At 49.4% G+C, this 19,621-nt stretch overlaps 1 protein-coding gene across 2 annotated transcripts in view; it reads left to right on the forward strand.

The window, feature by feature from the left end:
- Window positions 1-19,621, forward strand: part of ITIH5 (inter-alpha-trypsin inhibitor heavy chain 5) — a 58,651-nt gene continuing 39,030 nt past the window's right edge. The window contains exons 1-5 of one of the 2 annotated variants that reach the window (XM_074975593.1): window positions 1-246; window positions 4,875-4,919; window positions 9,378-9,541; window positions 12,545-12,652; window positions 13,269-13,519. In XM_074975593.1, the coding sequence (XP_074831694.1) occupies window positions 127-246; window positions 4,875-4,919; window positions 9,378-9,541; window positions 12,545-12,652; window positions 13,269-13,519 (688 nt within the window). In that variant the 5' untranslated portion in view covers window positions 1-126. The remainder of the gene's footprint in view (window positions 247-4,874; window positions 4,920-9,377; window positions 9,542-12,544; window positions 12,653-13,268; window positions 13,520-19,621) is intronic. The other variant, XM_074975602.1, reaches the window with a different exon arrangement.

Below are 19,621 nucleotides of genomic sequence, written 5' to 3' on the forward strand. Positions count from 1 at the left end.
GAGACACTCCTGTCAGCTTCTCCTGCAGACTCTCCATCCCAGCCAGCTGCAAGGAGCAGCCCCGGCACTGGGAGGGCTTCTCTTCCACCTGGGCTCTGGGGGGCTCCCCTGGCTGCCCTTTTAACCATGATTTTTCTGCTGTGGCTCTGCTGGGGATTCTCTCTTGCCTCTGGGCAGCAAGACTCTGAGCTCCTGGCTAGGTATCTGGAAGAGACGCTGCTGGCAGATTCTAACTTCAGAGACCATGTAAGTTTCAAAGTGATGATTACTTTGTAGCAGCCAGTGTCTGGATTATGCCAAACTAGTTATCTGGGAGTTCAATTTAAAGTAATCTGTCAGGGAGTCCTTTCTCTCTATGCCCACCAAGGGCAATCGGTGAAAGCAGCTTCAAGTACATGTGCCAGCAGATCCAGACTGCAAGGCAGATGCTGACTGTAAGAAATAGTTTCTTAATTTCTTTCCCACTCATGGTCACAAATCAAGGTATGTGATTTCTGTCCTGAAATTCTGCTCCACTCCACATTTCCGGGGTGTTTAGCGTCTTTCCTGCCTTCCTGTCTCTCATTGGCAAGGTTTGTTCTGTTGTTGATCTAAACATGGATTATAAGGTCTGTGGGGCTGGGACCTGGTTCTCTTGTTCATACTTGTGAGAATCATGTAGCTTCACAGGCAGATTGCAGGGTAGTAGCTTAACCCAGCCATGTTCATTAATGTTCCCGTTCCCAAATCATTGTTTATACGGTGTCCAGGGCACTGGGTAAAACAGCAAGAAAAAGATTGCAAGACACCGCCAGCAAAAAACATTTCTGCAGTTTCCCCTTCCGCGTCTGTTAGAATTGATGTGATGTCCCTTCTCACCACCCTAGAGGGGGTGGATTTGTGCCTTTTTCTCTCAATTGCATCAAATCCCAATGCAAGTCACCTTAACCACATCTTGTTATCTCACACGCTGGATATTCCTTGTGAGCACACACCACACACATTGCTTAGAGCCGGAGAATTTGCAGTGCAAGCCCGCACTGTGGGAAGTGGTTTTTAGTGAGTCAGTGACAATCAACCAGTAATGCACAATGTCCCAGCATGGCAGCAGAGGGCGCAGTGTTGGCAGCAGGGCATCTGCCCTGGATGAGGGTGATAAAGCCCAGGCTGTGCTAATTCAAGAGCTAATGACGCAATGGGCAAGGATAAGGGAGTCAACTCCAATGTCCTGGCCAGCTGCCAAACTGAGTAATTCTGCAAGTTTAAAACTTAGATTCAGCCTTTTTCTTAGGAAACTCTTGGGCAGTGCTGCAGCTTGGTGCAGAGCCCTGGCTTTTCTGACCCATGCTAGACAAAGGGAGCCCCAGTCCCAGTTAGTATTTCAGATGGGAAAGTGCTTTGAGATCTTTGTGATGAAAGAGGTGATATATAGATCAGAAGGGGTTGCGGGAGGTTTGAGGGGGCAATTATTTGCGTGACTTGTAAGAGATAGCTGCAAATGGGAGGGTTAGATTTGCTGGCTTTAACCCTTCGCAGGCTTCTGGTGTGACACTGGGCAAGTCACTTAGCCTCTGTAAAATGGGGATAAAAGTACTTTCCTACCTCACTGGGGTGTTTCAAGGATCCACACTTTAAAGGTGGTGAGGGCTGACAGTAGCAGGAGCTGTAAAAGTGCTGTGGATGGATGGGTGGATAGAGAGGGACTTACAGCTGAAAGTCCCCTTGGCAATGGTGATTTGTTTGCGGAATGCACTGACGGAGAGATGAGAAGCCACGCAGAGGTCTCAGAGTGATGGTCAGGCTGAATAGTGTACCATGCCTTTGCTTAGCGAGTAACAATGCAAAGCACTAACAACAGTGAATAGGGGAAAGGAGCAGGCCCTGCTAGGGTGTTACTGAATTGTAGAGCCGGTTTAAGGCAGGGGGTGAGGGGGAATGTTCCCACAGGTCCACTCGCCTTCCCTGTGCCCTGCTGTAGCCCCTATAACTTAATCCTTAAAGCCCTAACCTGGCAAAATCTTAAACGTGCTGAACTGTGCACTCCTGAATGACTCCCCTGCCCCCCGCTAGTTGCCTTCCTGGGGATATTTAAGCACATGCCTGGATCTTGGCAGGCTGCTGGTCTTCTGAACAGATATGGATTTTAGCCACAGATGCTATTCGGAAGATGAATTTTACAAGTGAAATGAAGCAAAGAGGGTCGTAGTCCGGGTGGGTAGAGTTAATCATTTCCTACCTTCAGGGCTCTTTTTAGTCCTGGGGAGAAAAAGACTTCTGTGACCACTTGGAAGGAAGTCACTGAAGAAAAGGGTAATCAGAGCTCACATTTTAGAGTGTAAATTAATTACTGCAGGAATGTCAGGGACTGGGAGCCAACACTGGTTCTTTGGGGCCTTCCTTCTGTGAAGTGACTGATGCTTAGGGGCAGAGCACAGGCATACCTGGTCTGATCTCAGACAGATCTGGCATTTTCAACAGCACTGGATTCATTTTTGTGCTGGGAGAGGTTTTTGGCTGGTTCTGAATGCCCTCTAGTTCCCCAGCAGATGAAGATGAAGAGAAAGAAATAGTGGAGGGAACCACGACATAAACAAAGGCCGCTCTAGAAAAGGAGGACAAAATAGCTCCAGTAGTAGATCAGATACGCAGGCCTGCTTCCAACTGTTCAGACGCTTTCCCAGCTAGGTGTTCTCTGTGCTGTTCTGGATAGCTCTGATTTACTTTCACAGCAGGTGAATGGGTTCAAAGCCACCCAAGCACAGCACGGCTTAGGTGCTTTCGACATGTATTGGCTTCATTGGTGGTGCATAATGGAGGCTGGGAGTGAGGGAGGTGAGAGTTTAGGGCCTGTGCCCAGGGCTGTCCCCAGGAAAATCTCCCCCTGCTGCAACAGGGGCACTTTTCTGGTCTTTGGGCCACAGTGGGGCAGAGGAAAGCAAAACAGAGTAAGTGGGGGCAGGGCTTCAGAGAGAAGAGGCGGACTGGGGGTGGAGGAGGGGTGTGGCTGTGGGTGGAATAAGGGCAGGACCATGGGGAATGGGGCAGAAGGGGATTGAGACATGGGAGGAACGGTGGCTGTGCAGTGGTGCCAGGGTCCCAGCTGGGGCTGAGAGCTTGACCCTGTCTCCCCTCTCATTGGGACTGACTGAGCTATCAACCCCCCTCTCTACTCCAACCAGGGCCATGCAGGTACTGAGAGCAGCCAGCAGGGTGCAGCCTCAGCTGGAAGATATGGGGCAGAGGACCAGCCTCCCCGAGGGAAAGCCTCACCCCCATCCATGATTGACTGTGTATTAACCTGCCCCACTGGGTGGAATGTTGGCCCCTTTCTATAGATCTCTTGGTAATAACATAGTCGCCCCAGCCTACTCAATGCTTCTGTTAAGACTGCTACAAGGTTAATAGTATCTATTGCATCCACATTGGGTTTTCTGGTATGGCCAACTGTTCACTGAGTGCTGGAATAATACCACCAAGCTCGTTCCACATAGGCACTGCAAAGGATAATATATGATAGTGCCTTTGGGCGTGTTGGATTTGAACCAACTCATCAGAGACAAGACTTTGTCTATCAGTAAGAAGATAGGGATTGCGCTGATGGATGAGAACAATGGTCCATCCACACCAATATCCTGTCTTTGCATGTGATTAATACGGGATACCTCGGAGGTAAGGGTTAGAAGTACTGCTATAGGAAGTTAGGGGATAACCTAGTGTATATATGGAAAATTTCCTGCTGAACCCTGTCGTATAGAGGTTGTCTTATGTCCTGAAGCATGAGGGTTTATATCCCTTCCAAACTGCCCTTTTTGGAACCCTAAATCTCCTGTGTGCCCTCTTTCCCCATATTACTGTTTAGCAAGATGTTGATTAAAGCAAGGAATGAGAAAAGAGTAAAAGTTTGAACGCTCATGAATATTCACTTCTCCCCAGTGCTCGTTTTAGCTTTCCAACATGATGTAAACACAAGTACATTTTTCTCTTTGGCCAGGAAATCTGTTACTTTAGTGTAAGAGGTGTCACTGTGCTCCTCTCCTGCCTGGCATTTCACTGACATTTTAATAAGCAGGTTGATTTTTTTTTCATTAAGACGATCCTAGTTGACTGATTTTGGGACTTGCTTTGAAGATGCTGTGCAACATTTTGGCTATTACTTTTAACCCCATGAGAGGGACTGCCACTTGGCTGTAGAAGGGCGTATTTTTGTGGCTTTTTTCCCCCACCGTAGATTCTAATTTGGGACTTGGGCAGCATACAGCCAAGCTGCTGCAGCTGGTGGATCTGGGTACAATGGAGACAATTGTACTGCATCTGTGGCTGGCACTTTGTTTTACAATCAGCCTGATGGCTGGTTTTAAAAAGTCGTGCTCCATCACAATCAATATGTTCACTAGGCAGCTATAGCTTCCCAGTGACTAGTGTTTTAGCTACTAACACTTAGCCCCATTGGATGGAGCTATGCCAGCTGAGAACCTGTGTAGCTCCAGGCTAGCTAATGAGCTGCTATGTCTCTCAGTTTTCCTATGCTGTGAAGTGGGCACAATAATAAGCACATCTTTACTAATTGTAAAGCACTTTGTGATCCTTAGCTGAAAAATGACAGAGGGCAAAATCTGCCTTCAGGATTCTGGCAGAGAACTGATGGCCACTGTGTGTCAGTACACAGGCTTTTCCCGCTTGTTGCCCCTCACAAATGCACTGGACAACACCTACTAATTTTTTTTTAGCTTAATCTTAACAAAGGGCTCGTTTAACCCTGGCTGTGCACAAACAATTGCACTGCCCAATGTCTGGATTGACGCCACTGCATTTTTTTCAAACAAACGACAAATCTTCCTTTCATGAGTTTGAAAGTAGAGAGGCACAAGTTACAATCTTTCCTTAACCCCTTGCAGGTTGCACGCAGAGTCCCAAGACAAAGCAAATTTCTGCAGAGGCTGGTATGTATCGTGCTGCTTATTTATTTCCTTGCATTGAAGCACACACTCAGTATGTCTCTATTGGGATACAGGCATAGGGGTGTGAATAAATGGTAGTGGAGGCTTATGCTAGGCTGAGAGCTCTAAAGGGCGCATTCCTGTATTTATTCACCCAGTAGGTACCGCATGAATAGTGGCAATTGAAGCATATTCCAAGACAGCCCCACTAATCTTCTGCAACCCGACTGCTAAGGCTAAACATACATTGCTTAGTCTAAGTCCAACTGGGTTCCAGCCTCGTTGCTGTGACATCCAGGGACATGGTAAACGTGGTCGTGGAGGGGCTGATATGACCACTCACTGATGCTCCTATAAGCTATGTGCTTAGGCAGCCACCTAGGAGAGAGTCAAAGGCCACCCAGCTGATTAACAGAGTGCCCACAGCCCACCCACAACCAGCAGCATACATGTCTATTTGTGGTGTGCATCTGCACATGCCTCAGTGCATATAACAACATTTATTCCACACACAGATGGAAAAAAATAGAGATAACACTGCCACTCACCCATTGAGAGTGGGGGTAACATGTCTCACACATGTAGGCCACTGAGCAGCCATCAGATAGGAATAGCTGCCAGGCAGATGCTCCTCAGCCAGACTGGAACCAGCAGCATCGAGGTGAATGGCACTGGATCCCTGGAATGACCTGGTCGTGTTTATCATTTTTAACACGAACTTGACCCCTGGCCAAATTGCTTTGATCAAAGCAACCACTGACAACGAGAAGAGGACCATATTTAAAGAGCCCTGCACAGATATGAAATTGGTATCCACATCCACATCGGCAAAAATGATCTGCGGATATCTGTGCCCACAGCAGCAGATAGGGATGCCCATGTTTATAAAGCAGATATCTGCAAATTTTCATGGTTCTAGGTACAAAATTTGTATCCACATCTGCAAAAATGAACCGCAGAGATCCATATCCATCTCATGGAAGCAGATACACGTGAAAGCAGATATCGGCAAATTTGCAGGGCTCTGTATATTTACTATTCTCATCGTTCTTCCCAGCACTTGGGGTGAGCAGGAATAAAAACCTCTGTTTGGCGAGAAAATCTATTCACTTGCAAGAGGGAAATACCTTGAAAAACAACATTTTGGGCTGCAAAATAGCAGTGTTCTCTGCCACCCCAAGTGCACTCGCTTTTTTTATTTTTTAAAGAATGTTTTTCTTAATGTCTGCCCTTCTCCTCCTGTGGGGCTTCAACAATGAGAGGAGAAAACAAACTGGAGAATGCACACAGCTGTAGGTCAGGATTTCATGCAGTAAGAAGTTGTGCAAGAACTCTAAGGAATGCATAAGCTTGCAGACTGGAACTTGGATTAAATGCCAACCTACTGCCTGGCCTTCTGGTTTGAAAGTACCTCAGTATCTCTTGGCTACTATTTGCACAAAGAGCAATGTGCCACTTGCAGGGCTGGATGGATGAGTCAGCAGTTAATCCTTTCCACTTAGAGAGGGGTGTGTGTGTGTGTGTGTGTGTGTGTGTGTGTGTGTGCTTGCACATCTATCCAACCCTACAGCAGAGACCTCTATCATCAGAGGGCGGGGGAGCCTTGAATGATGGTTTCCCTTTGTGGCTGAGCTGCAGCTGTTCCAAGTTGTAAGTGGCAACCTGCCCACATCCTCTACAGAATTCTAAGGTGTTTGAAGCTTCAAACGAACCCCGGGGAAACTCAGGCTTTGTCTATGTTAGACCTTACAGTCCACTGCAGATATGTAATCTGCAGCAATTATGTACTTAGAATTGATCTATCTGCAGTCGACTGCAAGGTCTGTCCTCACTGAGGAAGGTCGACGGGAGCGTTTCTCGGTTGATCTCCCTTACTCCTCATCAGAGCATACAGAGTGTCAACTGCCGATCGCAGAGAGATCGATTCATGTGTCTTTACCACCTGCATGAAATCGAACTCCGAAGATCAGCCCTGTGTGGGTCGATCTCCCAGTAAGTATAGACAAGCCCTTCAGTGGTTTTGACTCAGTTTTGCTGCTGCATTTGGGAAGGTTTCGAGCTGACATTCATAGTGGAAATCAGAATCAGGTGTGCAAACTCAGGTTTGAAACTAAAGATGTTTTACCTTGTGCGGCTCGAATTATAACAGCTCTCCCCTGTATTCTGATTGGCCATCCAATTACTTATTGGAGTCCCTTGCTGTCCCAGTTATAGTCAGTTAAATATACAGAACAATGACGGAAAGGACCTACACAGAATTTGTGGAATTCCGAAACGGGTCTGAATCAAACTCCAGATCAGAATTTCCCTCACCTTCTATTTCAGGGGAATACGATTCTAAGGGCTCCGTCAATATTAGGTAAATTCACATTGATATAACGACTACCATGCGTTTACACCAGGTAACCCTTAATGCAAATGCTGTGAGCCACTGCTAAGCAAGGCATACAAGGATGCAGTGTAGACCAGAAACTTGAACGATTTGAATTTTTGCTGATGCCCCCTGCCTTCATAATGATCAAGTTTGGAGTGTTGAAAAAGTGAGCCCAAAATGGAGTGTCTTCTTCTAACACCTACACGTCCCCTCATCTTATGTGGACTTGTTGCTTCCTCTGAGAATAGTCCTTTTCATTTCAATGAGACCATTATCACAGAAAGGCATAACTCATTGGAAAGATGGCGGAAATGGGATCTGCCTGTGCTAGACAACTGACGTGCATCTGTTCGTTTACTTAGGTGCTATAGTTATCTCTTTAATAGCCTCCTCACTCTGAAGGAGCTGTCTTTTACTCATTAAGCCAACATTCCACAGAAATGTTTCTCCTTGGTTGCTTAAAGTAAACATGAAGCTTAGGTTTTCCATATGCAAAATGTCTTGGATTTATGAGGCTACAGCTGTCTAAGTGCCTGTTAGCTCCGAGAAGCGCTTCATCCCAGGGCTTGTGCGTAGAAGTACATTCCCAAGATGCATAACCTGGCAATCAGCGTTCCATTGCTTCAATTCCTACTTCGTCCAACTTGACTGGGGTCCAGAGTGTTCTAAAAAGGACATTCTGCTACATGAGCCTTGGCCGTGTGCATATTTTCTATTAAGCCTGTGTCATCCATCATTTGAGAGCTACAGAACAGACCCTCTGCTAGAGTGAATTGGCCTAATGCCGCTGAATTCAGTTTTGTCATGCTGGTTCCCACCTGCTGCGGATCTGGCCTCATGCCTTTTAAGACTTGGTTGTGTGCATCCTCAGTTGGCTTCAGTGAGCATTTGGCAGCACAGGGTAATGGCTCCTGGGGAGGCCTTACATAAAATTTCCACATTCTAACAAGGAGATTAACCTACGACCACGATTCTTAATCTTCTCCACACCATGACTCCATGTCACGACTGGACAAAGTTTTGGGCATCTCCTTTTATCTAGCCCTAAAGAAAGAGGAAGTGGTTGTAGCTCCCAGAAACCGCATCATGACTCAGAGGAGTGTGAAGGATGTGAACGAATTCCCCCATGTCCAGTTTCTCTCCCACCCTCCCTGCGGAGCTGTGCAGAGAGAGCCTGCAGGGCATGATGGGGGAACATAGGGCACTCTGGGAACTGTAGTTCCTTGGCCAGCTCCATGCCTAGAGAGCTAGTCCTGGAGCAGGAAGGACCTACATTTGCCAGCATGCTCTTGACCGCTGGCCACAGAAAGGGGAGGGGAATGAGGGGAAAGCTGTGGGACCCCGGCTCAGCACTTTCTGTGCCTGGAAGTGGCTGCTGCAAAGGGATGGTGCTGTGAATGGAGAAGGTGGGTACACAAGGAGCAGGTGGCTTCGGTCCAGATCTCACCCTCAGACACCTTCCTCAGACTGGATTAGGGATGCTCATGACTTCAATTTGCTGCCACCCCAAGATCCCCAGAAGGTAATTCTTATAAAACCTCTTGTATAAATTTTTAGCAAGTTATAACAAAATCATTTTACCAATCACTGTTTCCATTCACATTTTTCATCCACCTCCCCGATACACGCTCATTGCATGACTATTATGAGCCCCTTTCTATTTAAAAAAAATGCTGTCCACTTTCACAAAAAAAGCACTCCCCCCCCCCGAATTCCTGCATACAGGCCTGCACGGGACCCCCATGTTGAGAACCCATGATCTAGGACATGCCCAGATTGCACAAGTACTTTTCATAGTACTCTGTGTGGTGGCCTCACGCTGGCATTGGACAGGATGAATGTAGTCTGTGCCCTGGACAATGCAGCAGGAGCTACCGTGCCCTTCGGGTAACTTTTCTCTCAATGAAAAACCCCAACCTATCTGGTGTTCACAAAGGGGCTCTCAAGCTCTTCACCTTGCCATTTTTTTTTATGAGGCTGTTTGTTTGCACCTCTGATGAAATGTGCTGCAAAGAAATGCCCCCGGGACAGGTTGCTTGGCTTTCATCACTGAATGTGCGAATGGGTAAATGGTTCTATTTCTACAGGAGACCAGGCCGCAGATGTCTGAGTTCACCGTGAAATCCACAATCATTTCCCGCTATGCCTTCACCACTGTTACCTGCACCATGGTGAACAGAGGGTCGGAGGCCAAGGAAGGCACATTTGAGATGCAGATCCCAGCTGCGGCCTTTATCTCCAACTTCACCATGTACGTGGCGCTTTGGCTTCTCCATGAGTGTCAGCCCCTTCTTGTCTCGTTGCTGGATGACAGGATGTGGGATGATTTGACCCCTCCCCACAGGGCTGGGCCATGAGTCTAAGAGCTCCAGAGGGATACCACAACCACAGAATTGGTTCTGACAAGCACTAGCAAATTGGAACTTCATCTCAGGAGCTTGCCAGAGTGGGTGGACATCTCAGGAGAACAGGCTTCCCTGGGGAGTCTAGCAGGGTGGTTTGCCCCATAGCTGGAGGGCTTTGAGGCCAAACCAGCTCTAAGAGTGAGACATGCCTGGGTTGAATCATGTGCCTCCAGGCTCAGAAAAAAGAGCAGGAAGTTTCAGTAAAGGAAGCCCAGGGAATTGCTCCGAGGTTTGTAGGCACTGCAGGGTGCAAGAAAGCTCATGCAGTGCCCTGAGTCAGCAGGGAAAATAGCAGAAGAAGTAGGAGAATGCTGTCCAGGCAGGCAGGTTTGGGCCGGATCCTGTCTAAGTAAGGGCGTGGCTGTAAAGGCCCATGGGATGAAGAGTGTGTGAGTTTGAATTTTGTGTTATTTTGCACTGATGAAGACACTGGCCTGCTTGGGGCCTAGCGCGGCTGTGGGTATCTAAGAGCTTCATACACAGCCTCCTTGTGGGGATTATTTCACTCATCTGTGAAATGTAAGGCCTTAAAAGGCCCTGAAGAAGGGGGGAACCTGAGCAGGATGCTGCAGGATGACCTTTTCCTAGTGGGGCACTTTGGAGGCTGCTTGAGTTACAGTGAGACTTCAGGTGTTTCCAGGTGGGCTGTGTGTACCATGAGAAACAGCCTGTTCTGCAGCTTGGCCACAGTTGGGTTATTACCAAGGGCGTATTCTCAGGACTATTGCTTTCCTGCTATCCACTGGCCTTAAACCAGGTCCTAGAAAGAAGCATTTCATTAGAGCTCTAACCTGAAGCCTTTAAATCAGTGGTGAGCAACCTAGGGCCTGTGTGGCCCATTGGGGTTTTAGGTGTAGAGCCACGAGACATTTTGTTTACCATTGCCCTGGCACAGGGTTGCCAGATTCTGCTGGCACTCACCCAGGTGGTTCTTTTCCTACCAGTATTACCAAAGTGACATGCACTTAAAGCAAGGGCATGTGACTGTGAGAGCCATGTGCTCCCTCTGCACCCAAGCTAAGTGCTGCGAGGGTTCCTTCGGCACACCCTGCGAATTCCAGTTAGCAAAGCTACCCTAGCCCAGCAGACCATCTTATTTACGGCAATTTTGCAGCCCCCTGAGCTGAAAGAAGGCTCCTTCTGGAGTCCACTCACGTGTCTAGGTTGCCTCTCACTGCTTTGAATCATACCTTGATTACTTCAGTAACTCAGCCAAAGATCAGGGTCTCTTTCAGACGTGGATGGGTGAGGCTCCACAGCCTGCAATGAGCATGAGGTCAGACTTGATCATCACGGTCCCTTAAAAGTCTACAAGACAAACGTCTGTTCACCGGCAATGGCAGCGCAGAGAGCCAGACACGCCGATATAAACGTAGGAAGTGTTGCTGTGAATAAAAAGCTGTAGGTCCCTTGTAAATAGCTTTTCCCTCTCTTCTCCATACTGTTGTCCTTTATTCACTTGGACTTCCATGCTGAGCTTCAGGAAAGGGTTGGTAATGGTGACGTTTGGGGACTCTGGATTACTAAGGGATACTGTCACCACCTGTTTGGCAACTTTGCCATAGTGTTATGCTGCTACAGCACAGGTCTGTGATGCTGGTGGTCAGCCTACAAACATAAAGGTCTCAAACGTGATTTTCACCAATGCAGTTACTCTTGGAAGGGTGATTTCAGCAATGCCTTCTGGCCTTGAGTCCTCCTCAAATCCATTTCCCTGAATGCTTAAGAGCCAGGTGCTTGGGCTTTTCCCCTCTGGTTCATCACCCAGCAAGGAGGGAAATCTGCTCCCAGTTACCAGCTCCTTTTGGCACACATGCTCTGTGCAGTTTGCACACTGGAGATCTGCTTCAGATAAAAATAAACCAAACGCTGTATTTCATAGAAGAAATCATAGCTTGGAAGACAAAACAGTCAAGCTTGGTCTACATTACACAGATAAGTATCAGAAAGGTAGCTGTGTTAGTCTGTCTCCACAAAAACAACGAGAAGTCCTGTGGCACATTATAGACCAACAGATTTACTGGTGCATTTGCTTTTGCGGGCAAAGATGCACCTGTCGAAGCAGGTCTTTGCCCACGAAAGCTTATGCCACAATAAGTCTGTTAGTCTATAAGGTGCCACAGGATTTCTCACGGTTCCTATGGAGTTAGATTGACAGACAACAGCTTGCCAATCTTACTGCGCGAGCATCTACACTACCGTGTCCTCCCGCTGATTTCACTCCCCTGCTCAGCTAACCTCTTTATGCCGCCCTCATGAGAAGCAGAGAGACGAGGCCTATGCCGTAAGGTCAATGCAGCATCTGTGCAGACACATCATTGCTTAAATCCAGGCCTGCTGATGGGGGTGGCAGGCAAGGAGAAAGTTGCACCATGGCCTGGTGTTTCAAAGGGGCCCAGAGTTCTGAGCCCCTTTTGAAAAGCCATGGCAGCGCTGCTGTATGCGGCTCTGAAGGAGGGGACAGTGCCACGGGCTGAATGGTGCTCAGGGCTGACTGCCCTAGGTCCTGCCTCTTCTGGGGGGGGACACACAGAGCCAGACCCCCACCTCCCACCTTGCCCTGGGGCCCACAGTGGCTATCAGCTCTGCTGCTCACATCTCTTGTTGCTGCCTTTGAGAACCAGAGCCAGAGCCTGACTCTCCTGGGTCTGAAAGTTTTGGGGTAGGGTTCTCTGCTGCCATAACTTGGCTGGCTTTTGTACAGTTGCACCCACAGAGCACTTGGCCCTTTAGCCCATGCCCAGCATGGAAACATGGCCAAGTACTGTCCCTGCACGAGGATGCGCTTCATGCCCAGCTTTGTCTCTGTGGCAGCGGATTTGTAAGGCTGGCATCTCTTAACCCTGCAGGATTATTGGAGACAGGATTTACCATGGGGAAGTCACTGCAAAAGAGAAGAAAACCAACCGTGGGGACAAAGAAAGGGGCAAGAAACATCCTAGCCACATGGGTGGCGGGTGAGTATCTTTTCCTCTGGCTATGAGTTAGGGCAGAATTCTGAGGTTATCTCTTTATTCCAGTAAAAGGTATTTCCTTTCTTCTATTGCGTGGTCTCTATTTTCTGGGGATAAGACCTGAGATGTAACTAATCTAACATAGGGACTGGTATGGTTTCCAGTACCATAAGAGCTGAAGCTCTCACGACATCCTGGGGAGGCAAGACTGTTGTTATTCCAATTTTACAGATGAGGAACCGAGACACAGAGAGATAAGTGACTTGCCCAAGGTCACATAAGAGTTCTGTGCCAGAGCAGGGAATTGACATTTAATTTCCTGAGTCCTAGCATTGTCTCCAAACCACGGGACCATTCTTCCTCTCCCTTTCTGGTATATAGTGTGATCCTTTTTTATGCATCTGCCATAAGCCTGTCCAAACTGTAATAAGAGCCTCTTCAAATCTCTCCTCTTATGGCAGCCCATTGTTCATGTACTTCTGAATATTTCTTGTTGTTCCCATTCCATGGAGGACACTAGCTGCTGACATAAGAGACCCAGCCTCAGGAAACCATTAACTTCAGGGTGTGGAGCCTGACATAAACACGGCGTGTGAAGGTCTCTGAATTTCTCTTGCAGGGAGAACGGAGCTGAGATTTTCAAAGCCTCTGGCACCATTCCAGGCAAGACCCACGCCATCTTCACGCTGCATTACGAAGAGCTCTTGCAAAGACGCCTGGGAAAGTACCAGTACATGGTCAGCATCCGGCCCCAGCAGCTTGTCGGAAGGTTACGAGTGGAGGTGAACATCCTGGAGAACTCGGGCATCATTTCTTTGGAGGTGCCGCCGCTCCAGAACAGCAAGCAGAGGGGCAACAAGAAAGTCATAGGTGAATAGCATTTGTGGCCTACAGCTATGATTGAATCTCTTCCTGTGCGCAAGGCAGGGCCTGTTTTGTACATGGATAACACTGACAGACCCTGGTCATTGGCAGCCAGGATCAAACCTGGAACTTGCTGTATGAGTTTCATTGGAAGAGAAGGGCTAGCTCAGTGGTTTGAGCCTCGGCCTGCTAAACCCAGGCTTGTGAGCTCAGTCTTTGAGGAGGCCATTTAGAGGTCTGGGGTAAATAGATAGTTAAAAAAAAACAAAAACTGTCAGGGATGGTGCTTGGTCCTGACAAGAGGGCAGGGGATGGGACTTGATGACCTCCCAAAGTCCTTTCCAGCTCTGAGATGTGCATCTCCACTTACTATTATCATAGGAAGACAACATGAAGACCACATGTAGCCCACTGGGGCTCCACCTGTGGCTCACAGCACCCCTGGCTGGCCCCCTCATCGCACTCACCTCTTGTGCACCAGGCCACCAGGCCTCTGTACTTCCTTGCTCGTCCCCCCGCCCTCCATGTTTGGAGCCACAAATGGCCTGATTCATGCTCGGTCCCTGCTTCTCCCTCCAAGGGACGGAAGGTTGTGAGTCAGCTGCTCTCAGCTGTTCCAGAACAGGGCGCTGATCAGATGATTCCTGTGCTCCCAGCGTGCTGGGAGGCAGAGGAAGGAGCGAGGGGCGCGCGGGGCTGCAGTGCCCCAGTCTGCGAGAGGCGCATGAGGGGAGGAGAACCTGTGAGGACGCAGGTGGAACTTTAGTGGGCCGCAGGCTGCTGTGGCCCACAGAGGCGAGGAAGGGCCACTCGTGCGGCCCACTCACCCTTTCTGGCTGTGGTCTGTCTATGGTCTGAGCGAGAAGACACCTTTCCTTTGCCGTGCCTGTAGGAGGTGCCTCCATCTGTATCTGTTCCAGCAACTACTGGAGGGAGACTCAGACAGAGGGCTACCACAAGCCAGCATGGGTTAACCATGGATGGGATGAAAGCTCCGCAGGGCCTCCCCAGGCTGTCCCGATGGTGTCAAGTGTTGAATAGAATACGCTCTTCCCTCAGAATCAGCCATAAATCAGTGTCCCAGTGTTGTGTTAGAAGGCACTGAGCTGTGGAGGAAGCCGCCTTTTGGTGGAGTCACAGAGGTGAGGCCTGGACCTTACATAGTCGTTAAAGACCACAGGACACTTCTGACAAGATGGAGTTGTGCGAACCTGGTGGCCAGGCCCTATCCCAGCATGGGTTTCATATTCCAGTGCCATTCATTTAGAAATGTTATTCTTTACGTCCCCTCTGAGACACTTTGGTGCAGTGCAGCTGGCACGCTCCACTCCAGAGGTGGCTACAGTTCAGGGCTAGGGGGCTGCTTTCTGCATTTCGATCCCCTCTTTGGCACTGACAAGACAATCTCCTACCTCGACAGGGTGGGGATGCAGGGTAATCACAATGACGCTTGAGAATTTCAGAAGCTATAATAGTGGGAATTTAGCTAGAGGTCCCTGGCTTCTGTGGCTTTAAGCCAGCATATGTGTACATCTGTGGCTAACCAGATAAAGAAGACTTGGAATCCTGTTGAAATTAGGGCCTGATCCGAAGCCCATTGAAGTCAATGGAAGTTTTTCAAATGAATTGGATGGGCTTTGAATTGGGCTTTGAATCAGATGGGATGTTCAGCATGTGAGAACCTTCCTTCTGGGCTTTAGATCTCCTGGGAACAACTGAAGCGACGTGTTTCCATGCAGGCATGCCAAAGCAGACGGGAAATCCTGCAGTTCAGAACAGGGGAAATATCCCTCTTTTGTCACAGCAGCAGCGGCCAGGTGCACTGCTGGGGGAGGGGTGTCTAACGTCGCCTTGCAGGCTGCTTTTCCTCCTCAGACATTATTATTTCTCTGCAAATCAGCAGCATGAACCATAGGATGCTGCGACTTTGCCTGAACGTTACAGTACATTAGCAAAGTCTCCTGGGGCATGCCAAGTGTGAGAGAGTCTTGCCCTAGGGTTAGGAGCCTGAAGGGTCATGGGTCTCAAACCAGACCACAGCCATCACCTGGCATCTCTGGAGTACCTGGTGGCGGCAGGGGCCGATGGATCCTCTCTCATCAGAGGCATTGCCCACAAAACTCCTGATTGGAGGAGACGTCCGCCCTCTCTGACTGGCTCAGACCCACTACGTCAGGCAGAAGGATGAGCAGGAAGTTGTCTGAACAACTCGGTGAATCCCTGTCTGGCTGCTCCGTTGAACCCTTCCTGTTAGCCTGACTCCTGAGCCCTGCCTTGTTCCTGTTCCACTCCTGGTTCCTGCTCTCCTGCCTTAGTCCAGATCCTGGCCCCTGCCCTCTGCTCTTGGCTACTGATTCTGGCTTGCTTCCTGGCTCTGGCTCTGAGCCTTGACTCAACTCCTGACTCTGTCTCTGTTGCTGACCTGCATCCTGCTCTGACCACTAAGTCTGATCACCTATGTCTGAGTCTGCGACAGGAGGGTCCGGTCCTTAGCATGGCTCCAGTGAACTCAATAGAGCTGCAAAGATTTACACTATTTGAGGATCTGACCTTTACACGACTAAGCAAAGTGTCCGCAGCTACAGTTGATAGGCTAAAATAATAAAGGCAGGCCTGCTGACTGGGGGTGCTAAGGGCACAGTTGACCCAGGGCCCAGCATTTCAAAGAGGCTCAGAGCTCTGGGCCCTTTGAAGTGCCGTGGCTCTAAAGGCAGCAGGGGGAGGAGGGGAGGCAGGGCAGTGATCTGAGTGGTGCTGAGGATAACTGCCTTAGGCCCTGCCCCTTCCACTTTTGGCCCCACCCCTTCTGAGGGCATAGAGCCTGGGCCCCTTCCCTCTTTGCCGTGGGGTCCACATTGGCTGCCAGCCCCACTGGATAAAGGTTATCACTCCCTGGCTTTAGTTTAGCTGAGCTGAAGTGAGGAAGGATGTTTCCCTTAGCGGGATGTATTGTATTTCTGGTGTCACGCTTTCCGCCCAAGCATCTGGCTTTGATCAAGGCCACAGAGAAGATAAGTGAGCAGACACGCCCTTTGTCTGTTCCAGCACACATGTTCCTGTATTTCAAGAACTCTTACAGGAAAAGTTGGACCCATCCAGTTCTATTGTTATAAAAGTCTTCTCTGGCTATCAAAGCCCATGTAAATGAGATATCACGCTCAGTGTCATAATTGGAGGAGGGGACTGGGAGCCAGGCTGCCTGGATTTTATTAATGCATCAGCTACCCCACAGTTTCCCAAAGTTTTCATCATCATGCCCCCCCTTTGGATGCTTGAGAAACCCTCATGCCCACCACCTCTTCTTTACCACCATCCAACCCCCTTTTAACAAAAAATTCAATTCATAGTTTAAAATAAACACAAAAAATTGATAAAAATGTTATTTAAAAATAAAAATAAGCACACATAGCTTTTCTTGGCCCAAAAATGTAGTAAAACTTTAATTTAATATCAGAAAGAGCAGAAATAAAATGAATTTAATGTGAAGCATAATGCTGCATGTTAATGTGAAGGATGATGAGCCCTGGCCTGGTTCCTGAGCCATGGGCCCGCCACCGGAGCCCTGCCAGCCCACTGCCCACACCCTGCAAGCCTCCAGCTTGAGCCCCGGAGCCACAGGCGCAAACCCTGCCAGCCATGAGCTCACCGTCTGAGCTCTGTGAGCCGTGGCACAGCTGCCCGAGCCCTGACCAGCTTCCCGAGCCGCAGGCCCACTGCCCGAGCCCCGCCAGCTGCGGGCCCCCCTGCCCGAGCCACAGGACCACCAGCCTGAGCCCCGTGGGCCAGCTGCCCACCCAAGTCCCGTGGGCTGCCCACTGCTGGGGTCAGCCACCCAAGCCAGACTGCCCCCCACACGCGTGCCAGCCAGCCAGCCAACCGAGTCAGAGCCCCCCGCTGCACATGAGCTGCCGAAGCCCCCTTGCTGCACAAGCTGCCCTCCAGCCGGATCCATGGTCCAGCTGCCAGAACCCTTCCCCACCCCTGCTCCCAAGCCAGGCACCCCCCAGCCCCCTCCCCCCCAGCCAGACACCCCAATCCCCCCCATCCCTTCCCCTTGCCCCAATCCATGCTCACTCACTCACATTTGCAGGAGGGCACTCCATGTGGCTCTTGGTGGCCACCTCCTTTTTACAGTGGTGGCAGGGTCACCCACGTAAAACCGCAGGGGCTGCTCCCAGCGCCCCTGCTTGCTGAAGGAAGAAAGACTCAGCTGGTAGTGATTGACAGTGGGCTCTTTCTTGGGGTGGGGGTGGGGGATGAAGCGGGGAGGCTGAATTGCCTCGCATGCCCCACCCCCAGAATTTCTTCATGCCCCCAGCTTGGGAACCTATGAGCTACCTGCTCACTTCTGTGGTGCTTGTCAGCCTTATTCATGCAAAGGGGCACCTCAATCCTCCAGTGGCACTACTGAAACCAACACGGCGACCCCAAGGAGGAGGTGCTGCTCAGTGTTCAGAGAGGATGAGCTGTCCCTCCCTGTATTTGAGCAAGTCATGTGGGTTCTCTGCTTGGCTGTCCCCATCTCTCAAGTGGCTATTAAAGAGGCTTTCAGTATTTCTTACATAGGTGCCAGTCAGTGTTTGCTGTACTCTGAGAGCGTCAGGTGCACCTCCGTCGATTAGCAAGGCACTCACAACCATCCACAGTGGGCAGCATATGCTGCTCTTGGTGGTGCACATCCACACATAACAAAATTTATTCCTCCCATGGATGGAAAATTTAGTGGGACCCCCCCGATGCTGCTTAATATTTAACAAGTGCTCAGAGGTCCTGAAAGGAGAGGCCAGGTTAGCTGAATAAATGCAAACGAGGGTGAATTTTTCAGAAGCACCCATGTCCCCTTTTCAAAAGTGACGGAGGCTTCCCAGCCGTTTTGATGCTGTCTGAACATTTTGCCCTGAGATACAGAGGTTGCTGGTTTATTCTCAGGGATTCTAACGGCTTTAGCTTGCAAACCAAAGGGAGGCTTCCAGCTTCCCCCACACCAAATGCTAGCTCTGAAGATCAAGCTAGGTCTTTTCTGCCTCTGAAGCCGTTCATTACAGACCAAAAATGTTGGAACCTCACCTCATTGTCTGTAGTTGATGTTGAGTGAAAAGCCAACCTGCTCTGGCGACATGGGAGCACGAACAAAGTGCGTGAACATTCTTCAGGCAGCTCCAGAAATCAAAATGGATCATAGAATCATAGAATCCCTAGGGCTGGAAGCGACCTCAGGAGGTCATCTAGTCCAGCCCCCTGCTTCAAGCAGGCTCAAGCCCCCACGAAGTCACCCCCGCTGGGACATTTTCAAACCGGGACTTAAAAACCTTGAGGGATGGAGCTCTCGTCAAGTCATAGACAAGCTGCAGACCTCTCTGAAGTGCCGAATGCTTCTTCAGGGTGCTTTAGGGAGAGTCAGATTCATGTCACCTGTCTAAATGTGCACTAGTTCTGTAGCCCCAGTGGGAACGAGCTTCTGGTGTGCCTGGAAAACACTTAAATTGGAATGCAGCTGGACTTAAAGATGTACAGAGAGAAAGCACAACACTGACGTTGGTGAAATAGCACAACAGCCGTTGTGGCTGTGCTGAATGTTGTATTTCTGGTGAGGGTTCTGACCCAGGAAGATCAGCCTCAGCTCCAGACTTCTCAACAGTTTGATACGGGATGTAAGTTTGGCTTCCCATAAAGACAGAGGCCATTTGGGGGTTCTGGTTAGGTTTTCTCTCTGACTGACAAAGCTAAGCCAGGTCTGTCTTGTGTGTTTCCTTTGTAAGCAGGGTCACAGACACACACACACTAGCTGGGCTTATGGTTTTTTCCAAAAGGAAGCTACAGAGCACGTGAGTTTGGGAAAGTGATTTCCTGAGGTGGGCAGGTGCCCTCTCCTTGCTACTGTAACACAGATAAAACGGCACTGAGAAAGCAGAGGCCAGGAATTCACACTGTTTCAGATGAAAGCAAAATGCAGCCACTTTCCACATGACATCTAGTCCCAGAATTCCTTGTTCCTTCTGTTCTGAGGCCTCGCCTGCCCAAGGTCTGGCACACTTCTCTCCCTGTGAAGCAGCTGGGTGGTAAGACAGCTTTGCCTGTCATGTGCAGTATTTCCACATTCCCAGGTAA

The sequence above is a fragment of the Carettochelys insculpta genome, chromosome 1, assembly GCF_033958435.1.
Source record: "Carettochelys insculpta isolate YL-2023 chromosome 1, ASM3395843v1, whole genome shotgun sequence".
Lineage (NCBI taxonomy): Eukaryota > Metazoa > Chordata > Testudines > Carettochelyidae > Carettochelys > Carettochelys insculpta.